Raw genomic sequence first — 11,588 nt, 5'->3', positions numbered from 1 at the left:
AACAGCATTACATACTATTATTTTTTTTATTTCAAATAATTAGATATAAAAAAAAAAATTTGTTTTAAATTTTTCTATGTTTAAATTTCATCTTTAACAAATTTTATTTTTTTCGAATACAGTTTTTTACGTTTATAATTAACATTTTTGAAAATAAAAAGAAAGAAACGAAGAATTATTAACAAATATTAAAAATAATTACTTAAATTATTAAATTAATTACATGAATATTAAAAAATTTTTATATATACGGGAATGAATTTTTTTTTCTTTAAATTTTATATTAGTTTTGACTTTGAATATACCTTTTTATGAATTTCTCACATCAAGGCACAATATATGTATATTCATTACATCAAATAAACAAAAAAAGAAGAAAATTGATATTCTACATTTCTAATATAAAATAATTGGGGTAACTATTATGTATATAATCTTACATAATTTTGAATAATAAAAAAATACAATATAAGTAAATCAAAAAGATAAAAAATGTTTATAAAAGATTTTATAATAGATAAAAATTTTTCTGATTAATAATTACTGTATCTATTAAAGTATAAATTTAACCGCACATTACTTGACGAACAAAATCTTCATAATTAATATTACCCTGTGAATCTTCATGACCAGCTAATAAAGTTTCAACTTCTTCATCACTAAGTTTTTCACCTGTCAAAAAATAAAAATAATTAGTTTGTAAATTACAAACTGAATTAAATAATTAAATAATCAAATAATTAGAAATAAAAATATTTTTACATACCCAGTGTGGTTAAAAGATGTCTCAATTCTGCAGAAGAAATAAAACCATTTCCATCTTTATCAAAATGACGTAATCCTTCTATAAAATCATCAGCAGTATCAGAAGTTCGAGATTTACTTATAGCTTGATAAATTGGTAGAAATACTTCAAAACTAATACGTTCATCAGGTTTATGTTGATGAGTAAATTTCTTGACATCTGATTCAGTTGGATTTTGCCCTAAAGCACGTAATGCATCACCAATTTGAGCTACATGAATTTTTCCATCTCCTCGGCTGTCAAATAGTTGAAATGCCTCTTGAAATTCTATCGCAATAAAAAGTTTTATAATTATAATTATTATAATTATATGAAATGAATAAATATAGATAAATATGTAAAGAAGTATTTATTCTTTATTATTATTTATTATATCTAAAAAATGATATATTCTATAAATAATAAATTTATTTACCCTCAATTGATGACATCATTCTGTTAGTTAATTCTTGATAACTACAACCATACATTGTGTACTTTATATATAAGTAGGTACATATGCATATAAATAGTATGAAATAAAAAAGATTTCTTCTTTTAAGAAGCGAAACAATTAATAAATACGCGTATTAAAAAAAAAATTTATACTATATTATGTTTCATTTTCAAAGCAAGAATAATAATATAGAGTATTAATAAATAAACTAAAATTTGTTTTTTCTTAGCACAATATATATCTCGTTTACAACACAAGTATACTAATAAAACAATATTCGGAAACGATTTAAAACGAAATATAAAGGCTCTACAGACGCTACGACGCAATGCTACTCGATTTCTGTCTTCGTTTCTTCTTTCCTGCTGCTATTTCTTTCAGGTGCCTAACCATAAAAGGAAATCACCGACACGTAAATCGATGTCACCAGGGTGGGTCTAATAAGGTAAACGATATTCTTGACCTAAATTGAACATCGAGTACAATCTGTCCGTCCCTCTTTAATCTTATTCTGTTTGATATCGCAAATGTCATTCGTATTTACTTACCTGCTAACTGATCCTCTGAGTAAGATGCCTGAAAATATGACACATTCTTTTATTGCTACTTTTGTTTAAGTACATTTTTTGTAATAAAATAGTAAAAAAGCAAAGAAAAGAAAGTATATAAGAATACTAACCATTTTGTTATTTATCGTCAGAGACACACAATACGTATCTTTTTACAGTGAACGTATATATGTACACGTCTGACACAAGCGCTCCAATCGTACTAAGTTTTTCAATCTAGTTATCTTCAAAGAATTTATATAGTCATCGGTTTTACTGCAATATTATCAAACTAAATAAAAATAATCAAGATGAAAGTGAATTTTTAACAAATTATTATTGCTTAGAATTTTTAGTAAATCTTAAAATATGTTTAGTTAAAATAATGATTAAAATAAATTAGTTAAAAACAAGAAAATCAAAAAAATGAAGAATAAATTCTAAAAATTATATTCATTTATATATAAGCCATGTAAGATAGTAACAATAATATAATATGGATAATTGAAAATTTAACTACATTCTATTCATAATAACTTATCAATTTTTATAGTATTAGTCTTTAAAAATATGAAAATATGAAAAATGAAAAAATTATTATATTACATTCTTACGCACTTGATATTGATTTCTAATCTCGATGAATTACATAGTTTTGGTTTTTCTTTGAAGAGATCACTATATTATACTATTTTGTATATTTCGATAGATTACATTGTATAACATAAATTTAAATTTGCAATATTTACAAAATTCTGATAAAATTTTTTATTCTAAAAATGAATTTAAAAGCAGAATTGTTTTATCACGTTCAGTTTTAAAAAAATATAACATATTGTATAATTTTGGACAAAAATCAAATGATAAATTACGTAAATTACATAAAAATTACATAGATGTAATTTTAATAGAAGAAAATTCTCTGTATATGAATATCAATAGATATTCAATTTGATAATTTTGATTAATTATAAAAAATAATTATAATTTAACAAAAGAATTAAGGTATGAACTTTGTATTTTTTCTAATATAAATTTTTTATACAATTTAAAATTATGTAGATGTTTGTGAAGACAAAATCATCTAGAAATGTTTCGAGAATGATTTTAAATTTGAAAAATAGAATATAAAAAAATATATGACAAGAATGTTTGTACGACATTTTGTCGTCATGCTGATATTACTCACTTGCTTTGATTCAACAGTGCTGTAACTATACGTAATAGTACCCATTCAAAAACTATTCAATTTTTACATGAATTCGATTTTTTCATGCAATTTTGAATCATATATTTCTCTATGACTATCCTATTTTTAAACAATTTCAATATTAATTGCTCGAATATTAATAGTAATATAATAGTAATAAGAATCTATTTCCGAATTGTTTATAAACAATAACATTCTATTTTAAACTTACATATATATATTTTTATTTGGTTTAAAAATATCAATCAAATAATTTTCTATATAAAATATCGAATATTTTAATTTTCAATATTAAAAATATCGATAATAAATATTAATTTCTATTTTTGAAAAAAAAACATCATTTTTATATTATATGTATATAATTAAAATTTTTATTTAATAGATATTTATAAAATTATCACAAATGTACATAAGTGTATTTAAGTATATCGATTTCATCGATTTTCTTGATTATATTTGTATAATAAATTTTTGTGCGCATTTATAATTTGTTTCTTTTATAGCATTACATATATATTTATGGGAGTGCATACAATTTTTCTGATAAAGTTTATTAAATTGTGATAAAAAGAATTGTGTCAAGTGATTGAGAAAAAGATATGTAATATATTAATCAAAAGAAAAAAAAAAGAAAAAAGAAAATTGTTATAAATATTTTCATTATACATACTTTCAATTATGATTTAAATTAATCATTAACAATTATTAATATTTAAAGTTGTGGTCGATTTCCATGAAGAAAAGTATATATCGCGTTCCTAAGTATAATGTTTGGAGTAAATGAAGTATCTCGAAGAGATTTATTTGTCATTGGACTAGTATATTTTCCACATAAAAACCATTCATTTATAGCTGCTTTCTCATATGTAAATCCATCTGAAATTAAGATGTTCGTTAAAATAATCATTTGTTAATAAATTTTTAATTATAATTTTCATTTATATTACCGGAACATTGAACAGGTTCTTTCATTATTTCATGTGTAATAGGACATAAAAATTCGTGAGGTATTTCGGTATCGTCTATAGAAATTTCTATAGAATTATCATCTTCACGTTTCAACCAATATAATTGTGTTTTAAGTGCTTCTGCTGTCTGCAATTGTGTGCACAATTAGTATTATCATAAAATGAGTAATAGAAAAAAATATAAATTATTTTAAACTCTACCTCATCATCCTGTTCTATATGCAGTTTTTTTATTAATTCATTTTCCGATAAAGAAAATAACTGACGTCCCGTTAAAGAAATCGCAGAAGCATTTTTAATTAATATCGATAAGCCTATTTCGTCTAACCATTTTAAGGTATCATCAATCTTCCAATCTATAACCTTTCATGTTAAATATTAAAAATGTTAATAATTAACATAATTTTTTATTATTAAACAAAATATCATTTCATACAATATCATATTTTAGATACCTTTTTTCTATTATATTTTAAATTATTCATTAATACATTTTGTGAAATTAATTGTTGAGGTATTTTCCAAATTAAGACAGCTTTATCTAGAGCGCCTATATTAATAATTTGAAATAATTTATTTATATAGAAAAAAATTAATCAAAAAAATGTACATTGGATAAAATAATATAATCCAAACCTGTAATAAAAAGGGATGTATCTTCCGAAAATGCACAAGCAGTTACAAGGCTTTCGTGCTCTTCTAATACGTACAAACACATTCCAGAGTACTGAAATTATATATATAATTTTTTAAGTTATAAATAATTATGCAAAATAATTTTTCACATATCTGGATATTATTTTTTTCCTTTTTTTGTTATTGTCATTTTTCTTTTTTGGAAAAGAAAGATTTATTTGTTATAAAAGATAGAAAAGGGATCTAAATATCATACTTACTATACTCCATATTCGTGCAGTTCTATCGGTAGCTACGCTTCCTAAGATTTCGCTGTGAATTGGAGAAAATCGAACACAAGTTACATTGCCACCATGTCCGGTAAAAGTTTTTTTTTCTTTATATTGTATGTCATCGCCAGTGCTTCCTGTTGCAGTTACATTTTGTTTACCAATTGTTATTTGCCATAATTTAACCATTGAATCATTGCCACCAGTTGCTAGTAGATAAAAGTGTTTATCATTATTTATATTTATCCTTCCTGTAATTCAAGATAATATGATAAATTACAAAGGACAATTATACATAAACATCAATATTAATTCATAATATTTTATAATGCTCACTATTATATATAAAATCAGATGATGGACTAAAGTCACACCCTTGTACGCCTAAGTCATGAGCTTCTCCACAAATAATTAACGCCGCACAATTTTTATTATCCACAATGTCAAATAATCTCCAGGTACCTTCGTTACAAGCCGTGACTAAATAAGAAGAATCAGGTGTAAAGGCAATCGCGTTCACTGCATCGGAGTGGCCTCTGAAAACGCTGCACATAATAATAACTTAATACATACTTTACTGTATATATACTTGATTTTTTATTCGATTTAGAACAAAATTTTTCTGACAGTATTGTTATTCTAAATTAAAATAAAATAATATTATTTTCAATATTATTTTCTTTACTTAAAAATTTAATGGCAAATACATTTGGAAGACCTGAATGAAACAGGCTTTTTATGCGTCTTTTCAGTGTATAATCCTTGAGTCGAAGCATTTAAATGTTATAAAATAATAGCAATAATTCGTTTTTCAAGCTTAATATTCTGATGTTTTAAATAAACTTTAGATTTCGAATCGAAAATTGAATCTCGAAATAATGAATATCTGAATATGGATCAATAAGTTTTCGAGATCTCGATCCGAATCCAAAAAAATTCCGACCTGAATCAAATTTGTAATTTTAAATACTTGTACATTTCTAAATAGAAAATACAGAAAAAAAAGATATGATTTTTCTACTTTAAATATAAAAACTTGGAAATTATTCTTGGAAAGGCATCGATGATTGATTGAAATGAAATTTAGCAGATTTTAGGGGGTTTGGAAAAGAGAATGGATGTGTATTATTAGAAAATGTTATCAGCAGAATTATTAAGAAACATCTCCTCATATATTTAATTTTATTTAGTAATTGGAATTTGTAATGGTGATCTTTCTTTTGACATAAATTGCCAAAATTGAGATTTCAATCAGTCATTGGTGTTATTCAAAATATTTTATACCAAAGTTCCTCCATATTATCCACATTCCATAATGTTGTTCTTTCATCATCTCCAGCGGTAGCAATTTTAGTACCATCCGGGGACCATCGACAAACGCGAATACCGGATCCCGAATTTACGAAAGAAGATTTTGCTTGACAGCCATCCTACGAGAAATTAAGTAATAAAAAAGCATCACTAACAGTGAGTTGTTAATTATGATTTATAAAGTTATATGAAATGGAGCAAAGAAAAGTTGTTATGTTTCGTTATTCTTTAAAATATTTCATATTCTTATTTTCTTATTTTAACATTGATAATTATTATTTAAATATATTATTACCTCAGTATTCCAGATAACAACTGTTCCATCTAAAGAGCAGGAGGCAAGCATACGACCACAAGGACTAAATTCTACGTGATTTATGCTATATTTATGACCATCTAATGGACTGTAAGATTTTTCTTGAAATTTCATGGTAATTTCGGAATCTGTTTCTTCTTCGCTTTCAATAGTCCAAATTCGTATTAATTTATCCCTATATATATTTAATATAATTATTTAATGATATGGATTGTCTTAAAATCTGCCAATTTAGTTGAAATTTTGCAAATAGCTTCATTTTATATAAAAACAATGTTTGCGAGAAGGATTTTTAACGATTCGAAAATTAAAACCCAAAATTTTGTGTTAAAATAAATATAAAAGTTGATATACAAAAATGTCAATTATATTTACTTATTAGATTATAAATAATTTAAGTTCATGTTAAATGAAGTAAAATATAATAAAGACAGGATAATTTTTTCTTTCGATTTTGTTTCCTTTAATGCAAATTTTAATTATTCATAGTAAATCTTAATTTTTTATATATCAACTTTCATATTTACTTTGATTATTTTGATAATATATATATATATATATATATATATATTATGTTATTATATAAATAACACATATGTTTTGCATATTGCATATTATAACATATATATACATGCATAAACATCGGTAATTTAATCATGAATCATATAAAAATTCTAACCAACCCGGATCCAGAAGCGATAAGATGATTTCCGTAAAAAGCTAGACTATTCACTACACCAGTGTGTTCTTCCAATCTTTGAATTAATTGAACATCATTAATAGATTCAACATTCTTCATTACAATCTGTTCATACACGGCGCTCTGTATGATATAACGATAGAAAATTAGTTTCGTTCTACGCGAATGCGATTATTTTTTACGATTGGAGATAGATGGAAGCAGTATATATTTACCTCTTCGTGATTATCTAAAAATAAGGCAGGTGTAAATCGTCGTACAAGTTCCGAATCAAGATTTAAGTTTCCTTTGAGATCCCAAACAATCACAGATTTATCGTTAGAACCTGAAATGATAATAAGAACAATAACGAAGAGCATACGCAATTGTATTATATGCATATACAATTAATTACCAGTTGCCAATAAATTTCCATCTCTCGAGAACGCGCAGCATGCTACATATCTATTATGCCCTGATAATATCGTCATTACTTTTCCCGAATTCTAAAAGTTATTATATTAACTTATTTTAGAATTTCAGAATACTTAAACTCGATCATAGAATCACAATGTCATCAACATTTGTACAAGTACATGTACAAGTTCCATGATTTATTATTTTAGAGAACGGATGAAGTGATAATTATTAAAATAAAGAGTTATATCTTTATATTTGGTAGAATTAAAGCCAAATATATATATATATATTTTATACCGTTTCCCAAATCACTGCTGTTTTGTCAAGACTACTGCTGGCAATGAACAATCCGTTTACGTTGAAACAAACACAAGTTAAAGCACTGCCGTGTTTTTCCATGATTCTGCAGAGATTTATATTGACAGAGGACGGTTGAGTTTCACATTTCGTTTGTATTATAGTTATTTCCCATAATTTTACATAATGGTCATTACCGCAAGTAACTAGTTGATATAATTTCGTGAGCGGATCGTTACCTAAATATCAATTAAATTATATATATATATTAGTAACCATAAGATCTTTATCTAATTATTTATATCTTTTTAAAACACGTATTGTAAAAATTTTTTATACATTACTTATAATCTTTTGAGAAGTTGAAAAATCACAAGAAACAACGCCTAGATCATGAGCATCGTCTACCCAGGCAAGAGCAGCGATTGTTTGATTATCGGAAAGGCACGAGTCGATGATGTCGGCGATGGAGAACAATTTCAAGACACCAAATGTACAAGTGGTAATCAACCAAGTAGAATCCGGTGAAAAGCATACACTTTGCACAGCACCATCGTGTTTTTGAAAACACCTGAATTGCCGATAAAGATAGATTTCATTTGTGTAGGTTCATGTATGGTAATAAATAAAAATCGTAACAATGTTGATCGGTAAGAATGAAATACGAACTGATAATTCGTGAATCTATATTACGCTATATAACGTTACAATGCTCTTGCCTAACTAAATTGCGGCGAACCAAATCCCAAAGACAAACTTGTCCATTATCTCCAGCAGTTGCAAGTAACGTTGAATCGGGTGAAAATCTACAAACTCTCACAGCCTCTCCACCCACTTGAACCATGGTATGAATTTTTGATCCTGTCTGAAAACACATGATATTTATCTATCTAATATTATCTTAAATATCGTAATGATAGTATTAATCATTTTAATTTCGGATAATAGATAGAAGAAAACAACCAACAACAACTTACTCGTAAATTCCAAAGTAACGTTGTACCATCTATACTGGCCGAAGCTAACATCGTTGATCGAGGACTCACTTTGACAGATGTAATTCCATACTTGTGCCCTTGCAATGGAGAAAAATATGCTTCTATGTATCCTGTGCCGGATCGCCATTGCCAAACTCTAACTCGTTTGTCTCTGGAAGAATATAGAAAGATTCATCGATTATTTATTTCGAAAAAAGTTTTTCTACATATTTACAAATCATGAATTTTTTATAACTTTCTTACCCGGATCCAGTTACTAACACGCAATCACCGGCAAAATCAACACTAGTTACATCATTAGTGTGAGATGTTAAAGTTTGTAGAATTTGTACATTTTCTATGATGGTGGTCATATTTGCACGTGCTAATTTCGTTACTAATATTTTTCATGTACCTATTATCAGCGTTACAAGTATTATAGCAAAACGCGATAATACCGTATAATAAGTAAAACACGGAAAATAATCAAACACAATAACTGGATTATATTTTATCCCTATATATTTTCATTTTCAACTTTAAAAGTTACGAATAACTTTAAACTGCTGATACGCTTATTTAGATTCCTATGTTATAAGTGGACAAATTCTAGTAAATGTCAAATATTTTAAGCAAAATATAGAGAATACGTGGTGTAAAGAAACGTGGAAAATTCCGTGAAGACCTTGATATTGTTCGATATAGGTATTATATATAAGTTTAATAAACGTGGCTCTATTGGATAGGATATAGTCCAATTGTAATAAATTAAGCAAAAGACTGTATATCTATTTCATATAAAAGATAATTACTATGATATATAATAATAATCGTATATAAAGTATGGACTGTTTATTTCAAATACTTTACATCACGTAAAAATATTTTTTCGAAGGAGATAATTAAATAAATATGATAAAGAAATATTTACATGTTAAAAACTATTCACTTATATCAACAAAGAGAAATTGCGAACATTAATGCAACTTTAATTCGAACAATTCGAAAGATAGGTTCATCGAAAATGTGAAAACATAATATCTTGAACACTTACTTTCCAAGGAAGATTTATTTCGCTTAATTATTTGACACATGTCGTTTCTTTCAAGTGACAAAACTGAACTCGGCAAAATAAAGTTGTGTGTGCATTCCATAATAAAACGTCAACGCATGTCTGCTACGGTTCTAAAATCGATATTTACTGGGTAACTAAGTACAAATAGTTGTAGAATAACATGGATGATTTTGTATCGGTATTGAAATTGTCATTGTATATCATTATTATCATTATTTTATTTAACCATATATCGTTACTTTATTTTTTGTCGACTTATTTTATTTTTATATTGAAAACAAAAATAATTTTGTAGCTTCTCTCAGCTTTTTTTAACGGAAAAGTCTGTTCTATAGCTATCAAATTTATCTCTTGCGAAGTTATATTTTCTTTTGAAGTTAGATCTCTAGTTTTTTAAATAAATTAAAAAATATTAGTTAAAATGGATACATTTTCGACGTTTTTTTATCTTTAATCATTATTTTATATGTAAAATATTTAGATGTATATAATCTAACTACTGAATTATAATATAAGTAGTTATATCATTTTATTCAGAAGAATGTTACATAATTTCATGTTAAGAACAACTAAATAACAATTATTATAAAGATATGAAATATTTCGAAAGTTGAAAAATTACAATTTTTTTTTTTGAAATGATTTTTTCAAAAACTGTGAAATTCTAGAAAAAAATGATTTACAGATTAAAATATATAAGAAACATTAATTAAAAATTATAAAATTATAAAATTGAAGAAAAGTTATTTATTGAAATATTATATGATACTACTCTATTATGATCCGTGTATATTAATGAAGTAATTATTTATTAATGCATTATTATAAAATATAGTTTCCTAAAATATATTTTGTAAATTGTAATTTAGAAATTAATCATTAAAGAAAAAATAAATATTTATTATCAAAATAATAAAAATATAATATTAAAATATATATTATAAAATATAATATATAAATATAAAATATAATATTACATTTATTTGTGTATTTCTTCAATTACAAAAAATATTTGTAATAAGCAAAAAATGGAAAAGACAAATTCATTTCATTCGTTTTCAATGGCTATATTTAATAGTAGGATCTGCAACGTTTCTGTTATCAGATATTGATATACTTTCTATTTAATTTTTGCCAATTTATCGTTAATTATGTGTAAAATCGGAATAATTTCTATCAAAAACTAAATTTGCTATATTTTTGTTGTTAATTTGTGTTAATTTATTAACACAAATATAGTAGATCTTGTATCAAATCTGTAATCTTTCTTTTTGTATCAAATCTTTCTGTTGATAAATATTTGCAGTACAATAATATTATTATATAGAATATATATATATATATATATATATATATATATATATATATATATATATAATATTATTATATTATATAGAATATTTTTACATAATGTATAACGAATATATTTAAAAAATCACAATTTTAATTATAGAAATACAAAAGATTAAAATTATATATATTTAAAAATATTTAAATATTATTGACATTCATGTTTAATAAAACAAAGTTAGTGATTATAGATAAAATTTATTTAAGTAGTAATAAAAAATAAATGTTCTGTCGACTTATTGATGAAATTATAAATAATATAGATTTTTAATTTTGTTCTAGTCATGT

The 11,588-nt window shown here is 24.7% G+C and overlaps 2 protein-coding genes across 14 annotated transcripts; both read right to left on the bottom strand.

Moving 5' to 3' along the window:
* Positions 1-69: 69 nt before the first annotated feature.
* Positions 70-2,065, bottom strand: Mlc-c (Myosin light chain cytoplasmic). Of its 9 annotated transcripts, none has more exons than XM_086912160.1 (6): positions 1,921-2,030; positions 1,790-1,817; positions 1,555-1,704; positions 1,221-1,261; positions 767-1,072; positions 70-672 (listed from the first exon to the last, which is right to left on the bottom strand). In XM_086912160.1, exons 4-6 carry the CDS (start codon positions 1,237-1,239, stop codon positions 566-568), a joined length of 432 nt encoding a protein of 143 aa, XP_086768286.1. In that variant the 5' UTR covers positions 1,240-1,261; positions 1,555-1,704; positions 1,790-1,817; positions 1,921-2,030; the 3' UTR covers positions 70-565. The 9 variants fall into 9 exon arrangements, with proteins under 9 accessions (XP_086768286.1, XP_086768270.1, XP_086768276.1 ...); XM_086912144.1 differs by having other exon boundaries at positions 1,559-1,704; XM_086912150.1 differs by having other exon boundaries at positions 1,559-1,704; positions 1,790-1,835; positions 1,921-2,014.
* LOC100872226 (WD repeat, SAM and U-box domain-containing protein 1) lies at positions 1,926-10,078 on the bottom strand. Of its 5 annotated transcripts, XM_086912048.1 has the most exons (19): positions 9,930-10,078; positions 9,140-9,290; positions 8,876-9,047; positions 8,618-8,763; positions 8,243-8,469; positions 7,899-8,137; positions 7,597-7,687; positions 7,418-7,527; positions 7,186-7,325; positions 6,482-6,677; positions 6,160-6,305; positions 5,212-5,420; positions 4,867-5,126; positions 4,607-4,697; positions 4,426-4,520; positions 4,172-4,333; positions 3,950-4,097; positions 3,673-3,878; positions 1,926-2,065 (listed from the first exon to the last, which is right to left on the bottom strand). In XM_086912048.1, exons 2-18 carry the CDS (start codon positions 9,247-9,249, stop codon positions 3,715-3,717), a joined length of 2,706 nt encoding a protein of 901 aa, XP_086768174.1. In that variant the 5' UTR covers positions 9,250-9,290; positions 9,930-10,078; the 3' UTR covers positions 1,926-2,065; positions 3,673-3,714. The 5 variants fall into 5 exon arrangements, with proteins under 5 accessions (XP_086768174.1, XP_031773306.2, XP_086768190.1 ...); XM_031917446.2 differs by lacking the exon at positions 1,926-2,065 and having other exon boundaries at positions 3,343-3,878; XM_086912064.1 differs by lacking the exon at positions 1,926-2,065 and having other exon boundaries at positions 3,343-3,878; positions 9,140-9,181; positions 9,930-9,989.
* Between the last annotated feature and the right edge of the window lie 1,510 nt (positions 10,079-11,588).

Source organism: Apis florea, unplaced genomic scaffold, assembly GCF_048593485.1.
Source record: "Apis florea isolate Af1SG1 unplaced genomic scaffold, ASM4859348v1 contig_1794_pilon, whole genome shotgun sequence".
Taxonomy (NCBI): Eukaryota; Metazoa; Arthropoda; class Insecta; order Hymenoptera; family Apidae; genus Apis; species Apis florea.
Note: the sequence above shows the minus strand (reverse complement) of the source record. Positions and strands in the feature narration are given on the sequence as shown.